The sequence below is a fragment of the Triturus cristatus genome, chromosome 1_1 (genome assembly GCF_964204655.1).
Source record: "Triturus cristatus chromosome 1_1, aTriCri1.1, whole genome shotgun sequence".
Classification (NCBI taxonomy): domain Eukaryota; kingdom Metazoa; phylum Chordata; class Amphibia; order Caudata; family Salamandridae; genus Triturus; species Triturus cristatus.
The window spans coordinates 1072598093-1072620489 of NC_140579.1; the positions used below are offsets into that span (position 1 = coordinate 1072598093).

Consider the following 22397-nt stretch of genomic DNA (forward strand, 5'->3'; position numbering starts at 1 on the left):
CTCACAGGGCCACAGGCATGCCCCGGGGAACGGACAGGATGCGCCTCCGGGCCATCCACGGAACACTGTAGGCTCCACAGGCCGCAGCCACCCCCTGGCACCCCCACGCGGTCCGACAGCACCGCCAAACCCCCAGGCGGACCCGGATCGGTGGGGGAGGGGGGGGCAGGGACCCAGGCCCAACCGCAGAGAGCAGGTTTACTGACCCCGCGACACTCGTATCCTCGCCGCAGCCCGATTTGACTGCCGACAGCCAGGTGCAATCCTCCGCAGTAGCCGGGGCGGCCCGGCGGCCCAGAGCGAAGGGGCGAAGGCCCACCCACGAACCACAACAGCCGGACCCGCCTCCGCAGCTCGGGCCCCGCACCAGGCCCCGGCCCCACAATGGCCAGACCAGCGATGCACCAGGATGGGCGATCCTCCGCCGATCGCCGACACTATCGGACCATGCGCTGGCCCCGGGAGCTCCCCGGCCGGGGGCCCAAAATGGCGTCCTCCACAGCAAGCGCCGCCCCGTTCACCAACTCTCTCCCCCTCTCGGTCCGACCGACCGTCGATCACTGGGGGTGGGGGGGTGGGGCCGCCACACATGAAGAACCCCCCCGCTAGAAGGAGAACTCACTCTGTGCCTCCGGTTGGGGGGCGACCTCTCCGCAGCCGCTCCGCCGTCGCAGGATCTGACAGCCGGGCCGCACCCGAGGCCGCGGCTTCAACGCCGCACCCAGGCCTCAGCGCCGACCCGATCCCGTCTCCGCCACAGGATGCCGCTCCGGACCCCAAACCACACCAAACAGCGACGCCGCGGTGCCCAACCTTCAGGCACGGAAGGCGGGGGGTATCGTGGCCAGGGGAGCAGGATAACGTGAAGATGAATGATGGGCTGGACAGAGCCTACTTAGAAGCCGTCCGCCATGCTGGCTTGCTAAGCCACGCCCCCCTTCGTCTAAAATTTTTAGAATGAGGTTTGTCGTTGGCGTGCAAAAATTGAATTGGGGTCATAGGTACCTATTTCCGGGTTGTAGCTATCTTTTGGACACCTTGAGTAGGGTGACCAACCGTCCGTAAATTTCACGGACCATCCGTAATTTGGACCTCACGTCCGTTGTCCGTGAGGATCCTTTTTACGGACGCCTTTTGTCCGTAATTTTGGCCCTTGCAGGGAGCAGAGCTGTTGCCCTGCGAGAGGCCTCAGTTCCAAGGTGCGGCGGCCTGGCACTCATTCTCGAAGCACACTGCCCACCCGCCCATTGTCATTCTGTGTGGGGCTGATTGCCACACACAGAATGACAATGGGCAGTTTGGGGTGTTACAGCATGTGGTGCCCTCCTCCTGCGCAGTAGCAGCGGCAACATTAACAGCTAGTGAGGAGCGATTCCCAAAGCATCTCACCAGAAGTATGTTGCTGGCCACAGGGTCGGAGGCCGTCTCTCTCTTCTTTTGGCACATGTTGAAAGCTAACACGTGCAACATTTGAAAATTAACAGAGGCTATAACGTGTTTCGAATACAAGTTCAATCATTTTAAGGCTAGTTTATCGCCCAGTTTTGTCTAAAATAAAAAAAAGCTGAGCAGGGAAGGCTCCTGAAGGTCTGTTTATCAGTGAGTCGAGTTCCCAAAGAGGCGCACTAGTGTTGACGGGCTGCAGGCTGTCCCTTCTCTCCAGTCTGCGCGCTCAAATCACAGAGGCAAACACTCCGCAACTGGCTGTGCATAAAAGGCAAGAACCACCTTCTTCATTCCTGGAAAGGTAAAGAAGCATGCCCCACTCCACTGTAACTTTTGGGATTCCTAGCTCTTGCACAAGAATCCACAAACACCCCGGATGTGTTTCATTTGTCTCTGAAGTGTTACGCATGTTTGTGCACTTCGGTTTATTCAACATAACAGGATGCAATAGTTTTTCAGGGAACGTGTGTACAAGTGTTAGGTGCCCTAATCTCATGCTGCTGTCTCAGCCTTCTATCTTCACTAGATCGATAAAATTATGATAATTTGTGTAAGGAGTCTAACATATCGGGTATACTGCGCCAACTAACCTTTTAAAATGAATGTGCGCTTTACAAGTGCACTTTATGTCGTTTATGTTTTTTCCAGTGAATGATGTAGTGGGGTCGTCCTAGTTCACACCGCACCCATTATGCACATTTCACAGAGCTTGAAACCTGACAAATGTACATTCCTATTGTTTTACAGGCTGGATGGGTGAAAGGGTAAATGGTAGGATAGATGAGTGGATGGGTGGAAGAGTGGATGGATGAGTGAAAGGATGATTGGGGGAAATGGTAGGATGGATGAGTGAATGGATGGATGAAAGGATGGATGAGTGAAATGATGGATGGAAGGATAGACATTGGATATGTTTTGAAATGGTTGAAAAGGTTTGGATATAGATGGGCACACAGATGGAAGGCCAGAATGAATGGTGAAAGACTGAATGATGGATGAAAGAATGAATGGATGACAGAATATACATTTGAAATGGTGGACATCACAGGTTTGATGGAAGGGTGAATGGCTAGATCCTTGGACAACAGAGCTCTTCCGGGGAGGGTTGTGATGACTTGATTTGCTTTCTTGGTGCCATAAGAGCTTTAGTTCAAAGTGGGAGGTATTTAAATTTTCTGGCTACCCCCTTGCCGATATGTTACTATTCTGTATTTGTTGTGTGCTTGCGTGTGGAATCTATACATCATGCATATGGCATTTTGAGTGACACCCAACTGCTACTTGAATGTTACACTAGTAATTGTAAATTTTTGCATGTTTTGTTTTAGGTGTAAGGTTTTAGGGAGAGCCTCATAGTGCCATGAGCTGTGCTTGACATGTATATAGTAATTGTAGCAATAGGCATGGCGTCAAAAATAAACTATGTAATAGTGTATTGACAGTAGATTCTTTAAGAAAGCTGCAGGGAAAAGCACCTTTGTGACTTCCATCAGCTAGTGCAACTCTCTGCGAAGCCCCCATTGGCACAGCAAGATTCCATATTTTAAGTTCCACTTGCTGAAACACCCATAATGTGTTCCCTACAGTTGGTTCATTACAGCAATCCTCCATTTAGTTCACCTATGAGTGCCGCTTTACATCTCACAATGGCACTCAGAAATGAGATGCTAGTAACAAAGTCTATCCGAGCAGATCTTCCTGACCCCTTCTCTCACCAAACATTCCTGCCAGGACCATGAGTTGTAAACAAAACATCAGTCTGGACAACCCAGTGCAGTAACCATATAAATAGATTATTATCAAATGAAATACCACAAAAAGATCTGCGCAGTTGCTCAAAGCTGCACGCATACCGACAAACGATTGTCTCAACCTAATCCAAAATGTATTTGACTTGTATGTAGGTGGTTGCCTATTTACTTACTTTTATACTATTGCGCCACTTCCTCTGATATGTCTGTAAAACTTACATTTTGTCCCATAGTTTTCTCCTGAATTTTGACCCTCTGTCCTGAATTTTTACACTCACTGTCCTGAATTCGCACCCATGCCAGTTGGTCACCCTACCCTTGAGTGATGTTGTAATGTATTAGACTAGATTTTCTGGCTGAGGTATGTCACCACGGTCAATCACTGTACAAGGCCTAGTTCATATGTATATGACATTTTAACTGAGAATATTGTATTCAGGCTCCCATCGATCTATTTTTGTACTAATTTTGGCAGGGAAAATAATTGTATATCAGAATATTGACTACAGAAATATCGTGCTATGTGATTACCAAAAATATTAGCAAGCAACATTTTGCTGAAGTATGTATTGAGAAGTATAGATTATTAATTCTTCGCTCTGTAAATTATTTGTACCTTGAAGATATAGATGTGTCTTCAAACTAAAAAGATATAGATTTATGTAAACCCATACGTACCATGTCGATATTTTTGCTACCATGTATCTGTAGCGGGATATTTAAAACACAAGATTTCAGGGCCATCCACAGGATACTAACCTGACTAGGCTATAGAGGAGTTAGTGAGTGAGGACAATGACCAGAGCAGCCATTCACTGAGCAGTCATAGAGCAACGTGCGTGATCACAGAACATCCAACACACCCAAAGAGACACAACATCCATACCCAGGACATTTGCAGAGCAACTAAAAGATGTTGCATGTGGAAGCTGGGGGCCGGAGAATCCATGGAGCGTTCCTTACCTGCATCCCACAGAAGCGCACACCCAGTGAGGCAGAGGTACTTTGAGCGCACTTCTTCATGTGCCGGACCTTTTTCTCCTCAGTGGCGTCATCGCCATGCTGCCGCTTCCCCATCTTTAGGTCTAGAATGCACGGCCAGTAGAATTTGGAAGTCACGTTCTCCAGCAGCAAAAATCCTTTATTTGTTGGATTAAGGAAATGCAGTGCAGATTTGTTATTTGATCAAAGGAGGAGCATCCGGAAACATTTACAAGGCTATTGGCGACCTTATATAACACAGAATGAAAGGCGAGTGTGTACACTGTGTAAACACGCTCTTTATACACTCTTCTTGCTTGAAGTGTATGCCACAAGCAACATATTGTTACTCTTTTCTCAGATTATGGACATTTTTGCTATAAAAGTGTTTAAAAGTGTAGGTCAGCTCTAAGAAGAGTAGGGTGCTGCACCCTTCTTAAAAGCGCTGGAACTTTTTTTTTTTTTCTGGAACAAGGTTGTATTGTGAGTGATGTCCAACAAACAATTCTCGTGCAAATGTAAGCAGGATTTAAGCCTAGGAATAGCACCGAGTATTGCATGTCTGGACAGACATTCTCAAGGCAATCGTGATTTTGGATATCTTTTTTAGAGGCTTTCAGACCCGTTCAGCGGGCCCAGAAGGCAGACAGGGTTTTTTGTTCAACCATGGTGGTTAAGTTTTTTTGGCACTAGTATGCTGGGACCTGTCCTACTATGGCGCTGCAAAGTGGTCAAGTGCAACACTTGACTGTCAGTATAACACTTGCACTGTGCCCATTCCAGGATGGCATGCAAACCTTTTTATTGTATTACCAAAGGACAGTAGTTTTATAGTCGTTTTTGGCCGCAGTTTTATTACCCTTATATACATACACATTTTGTAATCCCCTGGACATACTTTTATGGCCAGGGTCATAAATCATTATCATGTACCATCATAAAATCGGGTGTCATAAATAATTTTGTTGCTCGTCATATCACGTGTCATAAATCATTTGGGTATCGTAAATCATTTGTGTCATGAGCAGTCATAAATTGGTGTCATAAATCATTCTGCATTATTGGTCATAAATCACTCGCTTGTCATAACTCATTTGCATATCATAGTCATAAATCACCCTGACCGTTCGTTATTCTGCTGTTTTGCAGGCATATCTCCTTCCTTGCCACTTTTGGGTTCCAACATTGTTCTGTTGGTTTCCACGCCCCTTTTTGTTTGGGGGTAGCCTCTCCCTGGGGTTGGGCCACAACTCGCTACCTTGCTAGTCTCTTTTTGTTACCTGCTGTCTGGCGGGGTCTGGGCTGCGAGCGCCCTCTCCATTTGCTACCCCCTTTTTTCAGGCCTACTCACCCTGCCGTAAGGCATCCCAATGTGAGCGGCCCTCCTTCTACACACTGCCCTGTCGGTGTACCTCCATAACCAACCAATTATATATATAATATATATATATATATATATATATATATATATATATATACATTATATAACCCCTCTTATCCGCCACACCGCCAGGGAGGCTCACGTCTTCCTGCGGCTAACCCCTGTGCTGTCAGTTTTTCATCTTCGTCTTTTTGTTTAGGTGCAGCCTGCTAAAACCATCACACCCCACAGGTTTCTCCAGAATACATGAGTCCCTTCATCTGACAGGTGAACCCGTCCCGCCCGTAGTGCTCCGGGCGGCCTGGGTGGATGAGGCCATGCCTAACGCTCTCCAAACCATTGGTCTTGCAAAATTTGCATACAGCTGTATTCGGTTTCCTTTTAGAGTTCTTGACCGCCTTATGCCACTCTGCCCCTCACCACACCAGTCTGCTAATCAGCTGGGACCATATGATGATTGTGCTCCCAAAGCACCACGCCACCTCTGTTATGTCCGCCTAGATGGCGAGGAGTAGCTCTTTTCTCCCCAGCCAGGCTAAGTCGTTTCCACCCAGATGAATTATCAAAACGTCTGGTACGACTCTGGGGGATGCCAATGACAAATCCTGACGCTACCTCAGAGTGCTCGTCTGGGGCGGGAGGTGGCAGCGGCGCTGAGGCTTGCTTTCACTTCTGCCATAGGAGGGGGCGGCGCCGACTCCAAAACTCCGCCTGACGTCGAATCCTCGCCTGGGCCTCGCCGGGGCACTCCCCTCTGACGATCGATGCCCTGGGGAGCTCAGGGAGAGTTCTCCCTAACACCGCACTGCACAGTGGTTGCTCCGGTTTGGAGCGGGAACTTCATCACAACAAGACGATCGGGTAAGCTTCAGTCTACTTGAAAATCCTTGAAAAACCTTTGGCGCCGCTCCCCAGCTCCACAATGTAGTAGAGAGCTGTAGTGTGGGGAGCTGCACCTTATATACCCCCACAATTTTCCTGCTGATACTGGAGTTGCACAATGATTGGGGGGGGTGGATCAGTCACCTGGCCCCCCCCACTGGCCAAGTGACTAGGCGCCTCTCTGGCACGAGTTTGCCGCGAGGGAAGCGCCCCTTCTGCTTCGGGGTGCTTCCAAGAGGCTAAAACCTGCTTCTTGCAGGGACCTAGCGTCCGTTATTGTGCCGTGCCTTGAGGCCCCCTTCGGGGGCAGCCTCTGCAATAACGAGGTTGAGCAGTCACAAACGTTTCAGGAAGTTAGTGTAGTGGACAAGAGCTCAGAACTCAATAGCCTACCAACAGATACCATAACCTAATGTACAGCCCAGTGCTTATCTTCATGTAATAGAAACTACTTTAAATCAATCATAGAACTAAGTGTTAGACAGTGCAATTAGATTTGCAATTACAGGATAGTATTTCTGATAACGATATCCCGTGAGTGCTGCTCCCCATCTCCAGTACTATCTCCCACCTGGGTGACCCTTTTAATTATAGTCCCTAGGGCCCTATGGCAGAGGCTTGAGTTAGGCACAAATTATGTTATGTTGACTCAATAGGTTCAGATGTTCAATCAGTGCCCTCATTCTTGTTCCCATTATTTATGTGAGCAGTAAAGTTTCAAGTACTCAGGCTTAAATCTTTAGCATGCGTTGTACTGTCTTGTTCTGACTGCAGGTAGAGGTCTCCATAATCTGCTTGATGGATTTGAATTGGTTGTGGAAGAACCTGGTCAGAGCCTGTGTCTTTGGTGTGCACGGCGAACTCATTGCTAGACGAACGTAGTACAACAGGTTCTTGCATAGCAGTCACAGTGTCTTTGACAGTTGCCGTTATCCACTGACTGAATGCAGATAGGTCTTACTGCAAGGCAGTTACGGCCCCCAAAGTGCCGATTGGTCATCGAGGATGTGTCTCTGGCAGTTGCAGCCTTCCCAGGTTGATAAGCACTACCTTGGCAGGGATGTGGCTTCTCTCTGCATTGGCGGCAGCAGCACCATATCGCGGTCCACAGCAGCAACCAGGCAGACATATTGGGCAACATTCTGAGCAGGAACCACACAAAGAGACCAGGAAATGGACAAGGGTTGCGCTTGACTTCTTCGCTCTTTCTCTATTAGTCCTCTTTTTCTGGAGGTTCCTCACACTGGGACCATGCTGGACATTTCATTTTTGACTGTCCCTCCTCCTGCAGGGCCTGGCGGGCTCCTTCCCTCTCTCAGCAGGGAGGCAGGCTTCTAAGTAGACCGTCAGCTCCTTCAGATGAAAGTGCAGACTTCTGGTGTCATCCCCTCTCCACTGTCTGGCACCAACCCTGGTTACAAATCAGTCCTTTAAGTACTCCATGGAGCTTTCCCTTCCTTGGGTATGAAAAACCTGAAACTGGAGTAAAGTGAGGTGGATTGGATCTTACTTTTATGCACATTTTCTAGACAAAGGATGTGGACCCACTGTCTCATGATTCAGAACTATTTTTGGTTGCTTCCTTTTCAGATGCCATTTCCAGGCTGCTCTCCAGGCTCAGCCTTTGCGTGAAGTGATGCTTCTCATACCAAATAACAATAGGATTGATTCTAAGCAAGGAGTACTCAAAACATGGGTGCAATGAAGGGTGAGCTCTTTGCATCGGGCTGTCATCAGCCTTTTTGAAGCAATAATCAGAGATAGTGAAACCCCAGGCCTGACCTGGAAACTTCCTCATCTCGTCATCTTGAACAGTAAAAACTGCAGTCCCACCCCCTCATGCATCGCATCAACCACATGGCAGTACTGCGGAAGAACTAATCAGTAGCATGTTATTGTTGCATGTTACAATAGTATTTTATCTCTGTTTATTCAACATGCAGTATGTCATATTAGAATATGAGAATGTCAGAAAATGGTTGATTAAAGAAAAGACAGTTGGAGGGAGAGCATAGCTGGTAATTTTTGCAGTAGAGGCTCCTCTAAGGTGGAGGAGCGTCGCCCCACTGCCAGCAAGCAGCAAAAGAAAGGAAAAAATAAAATGATACTAACGTAATGCTATTATCATTTTATATTGGCCTCTTGCTGCGGCAGCATGCGTGAGGGGGTTGGGTGGGGCTGCAGAGTATGGGAGGAGTGCTAGAACACTCCTGTGCGCAATGACTGTTTGGTCGGCCCTCTTGGGCTGCCCAAAACAGTCATGCACACTTCACTATTCTCCATGCAGGCTGCATTACAGGCCTTTGGCTGCGGATGGGTTGAGGGAAGAGTTAAGTTGGCGGGGGAATGGCAACAGTGTATGGATGTATCAGCTGAGGCGGATGGGAGTAGGAAATTGGGTTACTGGTTGGGGGGTTTTAAACCCTACTCAGCAACAACTACAATTCCTGCCAGGGTGAAGTCACAAACAACACCAAATTAACCTGTGCTTAGGCCTCTGTTAGCTTGGCTTGAAGCAGTCAGATTTAACTTAGAGGCAATGGGTAGACTGTTTATGCAACTCTTCAAACAGTAATAAAGTGAACACACCACACACAAAGAAAATCCCACACCAATTTATTTTAAAAAAAGTAAGATTTTATAAATGATTTGACACCAAAAGGGCAAAAATCCAATCAGTGGAACAGAAGATATGCAATTTCAAAGGTTTGCATGAAAATAGTGCCTAAAGGCACAAAGCACCAACTATGGTTATCTGGGTGCACTGGACCGGGACAAAGTCACAAATGCAGGCCAACTGCGATGGGGCATGGGCTGGATACATTGATCCAGTTAAGCCCACCAGACAAAGTACCTCAAATCAGGGTGCGCAGTCTGTGCTGAATTTCTTTGTGAGGCATTGCGTTGTCTGGACTCGATTCTAATGAAGCTGTGCAGCGATGCTTGGCAGGGCTTTGCATCTGTTCTGATGGAGCTGCCAGCTGTGTGGCAATACTTTGCAAGGATTTGCATCGCAGGGAGAGGATATGGCATAATGACCAGAGCTGCCAACTTTGGAACTGGGGTACCAGGTTTGAGTCTTGGTGTCGACTCAACGTCCTGTGATTCTAGATGAATCACTTAATCTCCCTGTGCATACAAAAAAATAATGTGTCCTTGTGTAGTGTAATTGCTGCTCCTGTAAAGTGCTCGAATACCGTCAGGTTAAATTCGTGCTGTATAAAAACTGATTCATGTCGGTTCAGATGGGTACCACATCTGGGCTGGCAGAGCACCATCAGGGCCAGTTACAAATGTCCAGGACTGGGGCTGCACCACTTGGGTGGGAGGATTCACAGCAGGCAGAGTGCAGATACAGGGTTCAAGTTGGTTAGTTGGAGCCTTTTCTGTCCCTTAGACTCTTATCAGGAAGCCAGCCAACTAGCCATTGAAGTCACTCTGGTGGTCCTAGGTTTAAAATCCAGTCGAGTCCTCTTCACTGAGGTAGCAGGGCAGCTGAGTAGCAGTCCTTCTTACAACAGAGCAGCACAGCAATCCTTCTGAATCTTCCACAGGTCCAGAGGTGCACTGAAGAGTTGAGTCCACTATTTATACCTGATACCAGCTTAGAACCATGAGTAGGTTCTGGAGGTTCCCACACAGAATTGTTTGGAATTTCATGCCCTGGCCCCAGTGTGTCTGGGGAGGCAAAAGACTAGTGTCAAATCCTTTGTGAGTGCTCAGGCAGAGCCTTTGTGATGTGCATGTGTGGTAGGGGACCGCTCCCCCGCTATCTATTCAGAGATGGCCCATCCTACTAACACCTATTTCCCATGTTTCTCACTGTCTGGGAGCAATACACAAAGACCAACTGCCAGCTACACCTAATCATGTGATCCAGGATACAGGACATGTTTAGAAGGTTACTTAAGTGGGTGGCACAATCAGCTCTGCAAGGCCACTAGTAGCATTTAATTTACAGGCTCTGGGTACATGTGGTAACGCTTGACTAGGGACTTACAAGTAAATTAAACATGCTAATTGGGTATAAGTAACTTTGTTTAAAGGAGAGAGCACAAGCACTTTAGCTCTGGTTTGCAGTGGTGAAGTGTGCAGAGTCCTAAATATGTACAAAAGCGGGTTCAGAAAGCAGTATGGTGAAGGCAAAATGTTGGGGGATGACCCCGCAGAAAGGGCCCAGTCCAACCATGGGCATCTGAGGATCAGACTTGAGTTAATGTGAATACATAGGAGCAGGAGAGGAGCTGGCAGACCATCATGGAAGAACTGTTGGCAACCATTAGGGAGTGTTACCGCCCCCAACCCGGAGAAAAATGACATTGAAGAGATCCACATGGTCCTGGAGGCAGTAATGGTTTGTTTGTAGAATGGCACTTTGTGCATCTAAATCAACCAATCATACGAACAAACCATTTACCGCCTGGGGATCTATGGTGATCTCTAGAAAATAGCCCTTCTTCGTTCAGTGTGATTCTTCTGTTTAAAAAACTATATAACATGCTGTTTTTGGAATGTATTCTACACTTTTCTTAGACTTCTATAGAGCATATTCCTATGGCAGTTTGCTCTTTGAATCTATTCTTAGAATATTTTTACATTATTTTACCTTGCATTAGACCACATCTGGTTCTGGCTATATAACTAGAATAGAGACTGAGCCCTATGCTAATTCCCATTATTTTGCATATTGAGAATTTATTGACATTTTGATTTGAACTGACCATTTTGCCTTCTGTAAGAATGTTAATTTTAAATTAACATTAATGGTTTTGACTTTAAACTTTCTTTGGTGTAAGTTTAATTTGACTTGGTTTATCTGTATTCCAGAGTCATCGTCCAAGGACCCCAAACCAGAAAATGAGTGCTTAAGAATGATAATTTTATGTGAAATTTAACAAATAAGCACCAACTGTTTCAGTTGAAAGAGTGTGCTTTCCTATGCTCTAGGTTGGGCAGGATGGAATGTGTTCAATGGTTCTTTCAAATGACTTAAAATTCTCCTTTTTTGGTATTTCCTCAGGTTATGGTTCGCCAGGATTACTTATCTATGCCAACCCTGACACATTGTTGGCACTGCTCCTGATTAGTCTATGCAGGTACACATTTTATACTTCTATATCTACACAACTGGCATTTTTTTCACATGCTAGTTGCCCTTAAACCATGTTTTTGCCATAGCATTTCAGTGCACACAGAACGAACTGGCAGCCGTTTCTAATGTGTGTTATGTTTTTTAATATTCAACAACACAGAATTAGAAAAAAATAAAATGCCACAGCAAAGGTGGCTGTTGGTGACCACAACAAAGGAGAAGTTCTGTTTGACTTTGGGAGGGACTGATGCTTGTGCCATTGGTGGTCTGTGCAGCTTAATGAAGCAGGTTGATCATATGCAAATGTATGTACCACTGTGCTTTACTTTACTTTACTTTAAATCATTTGTATTGCGCACGAATCATCCCCAAGGGGATCTCTCGGCGCCTGAGAACAAAGGCATCATATAAAGTGAGACTTAAAAGAGCCAGGTCTTAAGCATTTTTTTAGATTGGGGCAGTCCCGGATTTGGTCGGGGAACTCGTTCCAGAGTTTGGAAGCCAAATAGGAAAAGGCACGACCCCCCATTTTAACCTTCCTAATTCTTCGGCTGCAGAGCAGGTTGCGGTTGCTGGATCTAAGCTGACGTACAGGCTGATACGTTCAAGTTTGTTGGTCAAATAAGCCGGACCCATTCCATGCAAGGACCTATAGACCAAGCACAACAACTTGAAGATTGCCCGTTTCCTGACCGGAAGCCAATTAAGTTGGTGTAGGAGAGGAAGAGAGGGGGTTCGGGCTGGTTTAAAAAGGGCAAGGCGGGCAGCTGTATTTTGTACGAACTATAGTTTGGCTAACAGGTCCTCCCTAATTCCTACCAGCAGGGAATTGCGATAGTCAAGCCGGCTGATTAAAAGCGCCTGAATGAGAGTCTTCCTGGCGTTGAGAGGAATCCATGGGAAGATCTTTCTAAGCATCCGCATGGTCCCGAAACAGGAGCCTGCAAGCGTCTTCACTTGTTCCTCCATTGAAAGCTTATTATCGATTTTGATCCCTAGGTTCTTCGCCCAGCTTCTCAAGGAGGGGGCGTCTCCCAGTTCCGAAGGCCACCAATCGGAAGTCCACAGTTCTACTGCCTTGCCAAACAAGAGAATCTCTGTTTTCGAGGAATTTAGTTGTACATTTTTTTTCTTCATCCAGTCAGCTATGCTGATCATACAATTTAAGAACTTGCCTTTCGTTGCAGCAGGATCATTCTCTATATGTACTATCAGCTGCGTATCATCAGCGTAGGATATAGTTTCAAACCCACAATTCCTGATGATTAAGGCCAAAGGGGCAACATATAAGTTGAACAATGTGGGGCTCAATATAGAGCCTTGAGGTACCCCCTTGTCCACTGCAGCTGTAGGCGACACATAGGATTCTAACTGGACACATTGTGTTCTGTCGGAGAGGTAACTCTGGATCCATTTAAAGGCCAGGCTGTATAGCTTTACTGGGTTTGAACAAAGGGGAGGATGTCTGTTCCGTGAGGCAATAAAAACTAACACCAGTCTAACTTGAACACTCCCTGTGCAGTCTGGTGCTTATGGTTGTTCTAGAAAACTAACGAGTTGACTGGGACTCGTATCCCTAACCCTAAGTCATACCCTAACACTAAGTCTAACCAAAACCATCGTTAACATCACTTAACGGCAAGAAATATAATCCATTAATTTAAATTCTAAAATAAATTTAGTTTCAATGATTTAACTGAAGTCTTCTTCGCAATTACTTTGCGCAGTGGAGATTCACTTTAATTACAATTGCATTTGTGTAAAGATTCCTATTCCATTGCAAACCACCAAAATGTTTTCTGGATTCATTGTTGTAACGTAATTAGGAAGCGGGCAATCTTGCGAAGTTAGATAACTCAATACTAAGTTTACAAATTTTTATTTCAAACTTCTGAAATTGCAAAGCTAAAAATGTTTTTTAAAGAACCGAGATGGAAACTTTATCAGCCCTTTGCTACAGTAGGAAACTGTTCCTACTGAAGTGAAGGGTAGACTGCTTGGACTTGGTAGCAGCCCCCTGGTGCAGCCCTACCAAGTAAAACACATCAGGCGTTAAACTAAAGCATTTCAGTGTGGTGATCCGCATCATGGCACTGAAATGCAAAGTCACACATCATCAGTTGTCAAGCAGAGCGGTATTAGCACCACTACAGAAAGCTGTCTGGCAGCCCGTGATCTGCGCTCTTTGCAAGCAGGCTTGGGGGATGGCTCAGCGCTCTGGGTTTGCTTAGGTATTCTGTAAGATCAGATTCACTGATGTCACCCTCCTTCACCGCGCAATCTCTACTTTCAGTTTCAGTGCTATGGTACCTGACATGTTGTTCCAGTTACTCTGTGAGTTTTGCCTGCCTCTCGGCCAGAGCAGCTTATCGGATTAGATGAGTCTGCCCTGATCTCTCACCATCTGACAATGGGGCAAGGAGGAGACCCCGAACTACACATCTGTGACTATCCAGAAGCCGCTGTCAGGACCCGAGGGTCCCCTGGTTGAGAAGTCCCTGTTGGCTCCTTGGAGTCTGCCCGAGAAGAAGTTAGAGCCGCGCCCACAGAGCTGTAAGTACAACGTCTCCCCGCCTAACGATTCCATGCCCTTACTGTGTGCACCTGGGGAGGGGCTGTGGTGACTAGTGTTGTTTCTGTTATAAGCACAATGCTTTGAATGGGCAGGTATTGTCCAATACTGAGACCCTGCACTTCTCAGCACTTGTGCATTATATGTAATGGATGAGAGCCGGGACTTCTCTAAACCAAACAGATACTCTAAAGAATGAGTGCCCGCACTTTTATAATTTCTTTTAAAGCACTGTTTATAAGGGTGGTGGGGGTGTAGAGAGATGTTGGTACATACGCTGGGTTGGGGCACATGGAGTGGCACAGGGCAGTCAATAGATATGGTCAGTGGTGATGGAAGTGACACTGCCTGAGGAATAGAGGTGGGTCACTCTGGGGGCTGCAAGTTGATTGATTACAAGAACCCTGGCCACAGTAACAGCAAATCTTGCTGGCTTAGGCCTCAAGGAATTGCCGCTGACGCACGTCGATGTTAAATTATAGGATAAGACTTCTCCTCTGTAACCTAGACATGTGTTCCTCTGTTGTGTGTATGGAGGTGAAGGGGGCTGTGTCCTGTCACGGTGACAGCAGGCGCTTAATGCATTTAACACGCGCACAGCTCTCAAGTCACGGTGACACACCATGAACTCTCACCATGACATCAATTTACAGCAGATGCAATGAGTACTGTACTGTACAGTATGCAGAAAGGAGCATCATCTCTGTCAGTGTGCCAACCTGCATACTCCGAATTGGCAACTGACTCCTGTTTCCACATGACAGCGACACTGTCAGAGCAGCTGACTGCAGCTAGTGACTGTGACTCCACATACAGTTTAGTTACAGTGGCAGTCCAAAGCAGAAGACTTTATTTTCCTGGCACTGTGAGACGTGGTTAGACGAAGATAACGCTGGGTAGTAATGTTCCCACTAGAGAGATGTCAGAGGTTTTTTTCTGCTGGCAGTTTTGACTATCACCATAGAGGGTTACTATGCCTGCTGCAAAGAAAGTGTACCAGCATATCACAGAACTGTATTTTTAGTGGATAGCTTATCGGGTTACTGCTTTTGTCACAGAGTTCCTTTTTAGGTCTCGCTTGAGACAGCGCTTTAGCGCTGCTCTAGCGAGACTTATAGTAAGCGAGTTTTGGCAGTGCAAACAGTGGCTTTTCAGGCCTCCAAATACAGTGCATGTGCGCCGTCCGGGCTCGCGCACCATTTGGAGGCCTGAAAGCACTCGTTTGCTTTCACTTTCGCGGGACACACGGCCGCTTTGAAGTGTGATCGCGATCACTTACATTTCGCGGGCGCTTTGATGTTCTCAGTGAGCCGCGCGGCCACTGCGAACATCAAAGCGCCCGCGAACCAACGAGCCCTCCAGCCAAATGTAACCCTCGCCTACACCCCCTCTCGACAGAACCTAACCACCTACCCCCTGCTCCACCAAAATCAACCTCAAACTATGCCATTCCCCCATGCTCCGACCACAGTAAAGTCTCACCCGTTCCAATAAAACAACCCCTCCCTAACTCCAACACACAGGCTAATCTCGACAAAAACACATCCAAATCACCTCTTCGTAAACACAACTTTGGCCTCCCCCCTCCCCAAATTAAAACCTCGCCCCAAAACAGGAGTCTAAGAAAATCAACTCAGGCCAACGTCCCCTTGCCACAAACAAATAACCTCGAACCGCCCACCCCTTTCTCCGTCAAAACGAACCTCGGCCAACGACCTGCTTACCGACCAGGTTAAATCTCCATTGCGCCCCACAGAGCAACCTCGACCAACCCCACCTTTTCATTAAACTACCCGTCTTCCACCTACTTAACTCCAAAGTCTCCCTCCCCTATCGAGCAAACTAAATCCAACCAACAACTTTGAAAGATCAAACCCAACCGCCCCCTCTCCTACACCCCCCCCCCATCCGATTAAAAAGCCAGTTCGAATCAGCCCCCATTCCAAAACACTAAATAGGGGCAAGGAGAAGATAAAAGGACCCCTCCAAACTAGTTCCCCACCCAAGTAGTTGTCAACAGGTAATGACCCGCCGCATTACACCATTTTTCCTTGCGGGTGGACGGACGCAAAGTCCACTGCTCAAGGACAACACCGGGTCCAAAGGCTTGTTTTCCTTCAGATTGCCATCAGCCAGCGGCCCTAAATCCACCGCTCTTGGTTCATTAGTTCACACTTGAGTGCAGCAGGGGCGGTGGTGGGAACAGAGGGGCAAATATTTTCTGATCTGACTCGATAACAATAATTGGATTATTCGTGCCCCGTGTCCCCGCAGGAAATGATTTCTTTCTGCGCGCTTGGAAACAGACGCACGCAGACAGGAAGTTCGAGTAAAACAGAGGTTAAAGGGTAGTGCGCTGCAAGGAATTAACACAGGGCTAATTTTAGCTCGAGTGCTGTTTCTCATTCTAGTTTTCTGGGAAGTGGGGATGGGTCTCACAGAGATGGATATCATAAGGGGGAATGCGGCCTCCCTCAAACTGCACTCGCACTGTGGAGAAATATATGCGCGGCTGTTAAAAATCCATATAAGGAAGCCATCAGGTTCTGCTTTTATTGTTTTTATTCTGACTTATGGCTCGCATACGCTTGTATTATACTTGTTTTTGTTTCACCAATACTTGGTTAGACTTTCTGCTAACGCAAGTAGCTACAAGAACGCAAGAATGGAGAGAACGACGTCAGACCAAACTCAACATTGTCCGACTACAACCAGGATGAATCTCTCAAAAGGCACGCTCAAAACCAGCACACACTAAACCAGTTCAAGCCAAATCAAGGGAAACCCAAACCACATTGAACAAATCAGCTCGGCACAGTACAAACTGTTCTAAATCCACAAACCAAGCCCAGGTCAGACCAGCACACACAGCACATCTAAAACTAGTATAGTTAACATAATACTGGCCGTGCTAACAAAGTAACAACAAGAACCATGCCAATTCAGCAACAAGTATTTGCAATGCAATAGGTCTCGCAGTTGTTAAAAGTTTGAGCTATTGGCATTGTAAATGGCAATGCCTTTTATTTATGTGTGGGTTTTTAAAACATAAATAAAAGGTTTGTCATTTACAATGCCAATAGCTCAAACTCGTATAAATGCGAGACCTATTGCATTGCAAATGCTTGTTTTACTTGTGGTTCAGCCGCAACTGGCGCTGAGGTCGAGTTGGAGGGTGCTGTGTATTTTGAAATAATATGTTTAAAAGCACCTGCTACATAGTTCCTTAGAGTTTCCCGCTGTCAAATGGGAGTAATTACTGATATATGTCTGTTTCCATGGACTTATTTTTTTTAAACTCAGGGGGCACAGGCCTCCATAGCGCAGCAATCTAAGCTTCGTGTCCTAGTGAGGGGGAAATTTCATATGTTTGCAAATTTTGAAGATGCCCAGGGACTATTGAAAGAGATCTCTTCTAAAATTTAAAACCATACTTGTACATAGCACGACGTTAAAGTTTTCCATTGCCGGGGGGAGGAGGCTCACCCAGGGTGTCATTCCATGACACCCATCAGGAAAGTAGGGGGGGCTGAGATGTGACTAGCGTGGCCTTACACATTTTAGGGGGGGGGTCCACATTCCCTAAGGGGAGGTGGTGGGGTGCGATGGGGGGTTACATAGCAGTAAAAAGAGCAGTGGTAAAGGAAACAGAGGAGAACAATATTAATTATTTTAAGGAGCTGGAAACAATGATTAGACAGTTTGTCTGGGGAAGAAGACACCAAGGGTTAAGCTCTGTTTACTACAATTAGCCATCGACTAGGGTGGATTGACCTTACCTCATGTTCGTTCATACTATAAAGCAGCCTTTTTAGATTTAACAGCTCGTTTATTGATTTCAAATGGTTTAAAAGATAACAAAATTTGGGATAAAATGGTGCAGGAAGCCTGCTCTCAGATTCCGATATTTTCAAAAACTTCTAAACTTCCCAAAAGGACGAGATGTAAGACTTTGAAGGATAAGACTTCAATCCTTTTTTAAACATGCTGGTTCTTCTGGGTTCCATTATCTAAAATTAGGAGAATGCAAAAACTTTGACCTCCAAATTCAATCTAGCCACCTTAGAAACTGGAAGGACTGTGAGTTAGAAGAGATAGGGCATTTCTCAATTCAGAACAGGGTTATCACCTGGCAAGAGGTGCAGATGAGGAGTAGGGACTGGAGGAAGCCATTATTTTTCGAATATTTACAGATCTTATATTTTCTAAACAGACACAATTTCTCTTTTAGCACGCTGACTAAGTTGGTGACTGCCCTTTTTGGAGCAAAGTTAAGAGGGGTGGGGAATTGGTATCGTCAACTGTGCAATTATGGTCAACCCTTATCGGTTGAGAAACATCTAAAAAGGGTAACCCGGGAAACTCAATGTACCCTTTCTAGTCAAGAATGGCAAGTCATATGCCAGTTAGGGAGCAAGGCCTTGAGAGCAGCTGATTTTGAAAGAATGGCCTTTTTGACCCGGTGGCTGGCATACTTTACACCCAAAGCACTCAATAAAAAATACTCAGAAGTTGAAAACAGATGCTTCCGCTGCCAAGTTGAAGGTGAAGGTGCCTGGCTACATATTCTTTTAATGTGTCCTAGACTAGGGCCTTTCTGGGGTGAGATATTCTTGGCTTTAAATCTGGCAATTAAGAAGAGGGTACAGTTAGAGGCTGAGGTTGCCCTTTTCGGAATCAGTAAATATAGGGCAAATCTGACAAAAGCAGAGGAGACTTTTCTTTCCATCTCCTCCCTGGTTGCCCACTCTTTAATTCTCCAGAATTGGAGGTCGGCGGAAGCACCCACTTACGAGAAGTGGTTAAACAAAATCAAAAGGACCAGGGCTTATGAGGAAGCCTATGCGAGGCGGGTGGGTGCTTCCAAAAAGTTTAATGAAACCTCGAAGTATTTAAGGAGTCTGGAAAATCAGACAGATTAGCAGTCTTATGCCGACAAGGAGTTTAGGACCTTCTGAATTTTAAGGTTGGCGGAATAGGGGGTAAATGTTCTGGGGTCCGGAGGTTTACTCCCTGGTAGTTTCAGCACTTAAGCATCCTGGCACTTTAGTACTCTAGCACTTTAATACTCTAGCACTCTAGCACTTTTGTAATAACGAATGGCATATATTTCTAAAGCTGCTTTACTATTGTTATTATTGTGAAAATGGGTACGTTCTCGAACCTCTGATGACACATGCTTCCAGCACTTACTTTATGCGTTTACCATATTGATTTTATCCATAATTGTTATACGCTGATCTAATGATGTTCCTCTGTTATGCATTTCCTTTGTGATTACTATGTTCTCGATGCTCTGCTCAATTAAAAATAAAAAGAGTTTGCTGAGCTATTTAATACTGATTTGGGTGGCAATTATCTAGATTGTTGGAGATATTTCATGTTCTTTTTAAGAAAATGTTACAATTTTCACTTAGTACTGTAGGACTGAATAACTTTCAGAATCGTGTCCTTTTAATACAACCTGTTATTATCAATAAACTGTTCAAAAGTGCAGTCGTTGGATATAACCCAATCTTACTAATAATTTCAATATTTATTGCTGTCCGTAGAAAATCCCTAGCAATGTGCATTATTTGTTGTTTTTTTAAATTGCACACATTTATGGAACAAGTAAAATCACACAAAGAACGGAAACTACCTTATCCTTCCAAAATACAGCATCCAATATGTCTCACTGCAACTGTTTTATTTTATAAGTAATAAACAAAGCAGACGAGATGCAGAATGCCACCGTAAAATATATCAAACTTATTTCAGTTCCATGGCACATTGTCATTTTTATTATTAAAAATGCCATCATTCTTAAACAGGAATACTAAATAATTTTTAGCAAAAGAGTATGAATACTTTCTCTACGCCCCATTTCATAATCGCAGTAGCCATTTGCACCTTCGGATTTATTCTGTTTGAAATTACAGTTGTATGTTGCCATTCTACCCTTTCAAAACATAGGGGCATATATACTAATGCTTCCTACAGTGCAGCAACGCAAGTTGCTGCATTGCATTGCTTGAGAGAGAACAGTAAAGCTCCATATGTACTAAGATATGGTGCTGCTGCTTTCTTCCCAGGTAGTGGTGCACTATGTGGCTTCCTAGTGCAACATGCACACCTTTGCACTTTAATACAAAGGTGTGTGCGCAATGTCTAGGACATATTTTTTACAAAAAGGGTGCGGTATAAAGTGTACAAGTTTGAAAAGTTTGGGGCCAAAAAACTTTTCTCCTACTTTGGGGCCGATTCCGATAGCCGGTCGGACAGCTGTCCGTAGCTTACCGTGCGACCGAAATGTACCCGGAGCCGGTCCGTCCTGTAGAGTAAGTACGATGCGCATAACTGCCAAAAACCCGATTGACACATAGGCTGTGATTCAAGCTCCATTCTCCGTCCGAGCCGTAACTCCTAACGCTGAACCGAGTCGCCCGGAAGCAGTATCCATAGCAGTTTCCAGCATGAAAAGTACGATGGGTACTTTGTACGCGCCGGACGGGTCGCCACGTACGGGACGTCACAGCATCCGGAAAACAAGCATATCAGCTACGATTCGCGCCTCGACTCAATACACGGCTACAAGACGGACCAGCATGCAGCGGGTACGAGACGGAGCAACAAGCAGCGTGTACGACACGAACACATCATGAATCCCAAAGCGCAGGTCATACCAGTACTCTACATCTATGACTGGCTCAGGATCCGATGCCGACGGCGCAGGTGGTAAGTCAGACACCTAACACATAAACTAACGATATGTACCCGCAAAATGGCACACACACACAGGGGATCCACATCCTGGCCACTAACAACAGCCCACCAAAGGGGTTGCATGGCCAGCACCACTAACACCCCCACCCATAGGGCTTATGTTGCCCATCACCCCTGCCACCCCCACTCACAGGGGACCTGTTGCCCATCACTACTGCCACCCCCAGCCATAGGGCTTATGTTGCCCATCACCCCTGCCACCCCCCACTCACAGGGGACCTGTTGCCCATCACCCCTGCCACCACCCCCCATAGGGTTTATGTTGCCCATCACACTTGCCACCCCCGCTCACAAGGGACCTGTTGCCCATCACTACTGCCACCACCAACCATAGGGCTTATGTTGACCATCACCCCTGCCACCCCCACTCACAGGGGATCTGTTGTCCATCACCCCTGCCACCACCCCCCATAGGGCTTATGTTGCCCATCACCCCTGCCACCCCCACTCACAGGGGACCTGTTGCCCATCACTACTGCCACCTCCAGCCATAGGGCTTATGTTGCCCATCACTACTGCCACCCCCAGCCATAGGGCCTATGTTTCCCATCACCCCTGCCACCCACACCCATAGGGGACCTGTTGCCCATTACTACTGCCAGCCCCAGCCATAGGGCTTGTGTTGCCCATCACCCCTGCCACCCCCACTCACAGTGGACCTGTTGCCCATCACCCCTGCCACCACCCCCATAGGGCTTATGTTGCCCATCACCCCTGCCACCCCGCTCACAGGAGACCTGTTGCCCATCACTATTGCCACCCCCAGCCATAGGGCTTATGTTGCCCATCACTACTGCCACCCCCAGCCATAGGGCCTATGTGGCCCATCACCTCTGCCACCCACACCCATTGGGGACCTGTCGCCCATCACTAGTGCCACCCCCAGCCATAGGGCTTATGTTGCCTATCACCCCTGCCACCCCCACTCACAGGGGACCTGTTGCCCATCACCCCTGCCACCACCCCCCATAGGGCTTATGTTGCCCATCAACCCTGCCACCCACACCCATAGGGGACCTGTTGCCCATCACTACTGCCACCCCCAGCCATAGGGCTTATGTTGCCCGTCACCCCTGCCACCCCCACTCACAGGGGACCTGTTGCCCATCACCCCTGCCACCACCCCATAGGGCTTATGTTGCCCATCACCCCTGCCACCCCCACTCACAGGGGACCTGTTGCCCATCACTACTGCCACCTCCAGCCATAGGGCTTATGTTGCCCATCACTACTGCCACCCCCAGCCATAGGGCTTATGTTGCCCATCACCCCTGCCACCCCCACTCACAGGGGACCTGTTGCCCATCACCCCTGCCACCACCCTATAGGGCTTATGTTGCCCATCACCCCTGCCACCCCCACTCACAGGGTACCTGTTGCCCATCACCCCTGCCACCCCCCATAGGGCTTATGTTGCCCATCACCCCTGCCACCCCCACTCACAGGGGACCTGTTGCCCATCACCCCTGCCACCACCCCCCATAGGGCTTATGTTGCCCATCACCCTTGCCACCGCCACTCACAGGG

The 22397-nt window shown here is 46.9% G+C and overlaps 1 protein-coding gene across 1 annotated transcript in view; it reads right to left on the minus strand.

Annotated features, from left to right (window-relative positions):
• IP6K3 (inositol hexakisphosphate kinase 3) overlaps window positions 1–22397 on the minus strand; it is a 211243-nt gene that overhangs the window by 15129 nt on the left and 173717 nt on the right. The window contains exon 5 of the mRNA XM_085651166.1: window positions 4161–4336. Coding sequence (XP_085507292.1) covers window positions 4161–4336 — 176 coding nt within the window. The remainder of the gene's footprint in view (window positions 1–4160; window positions 4337–22397) is intronic.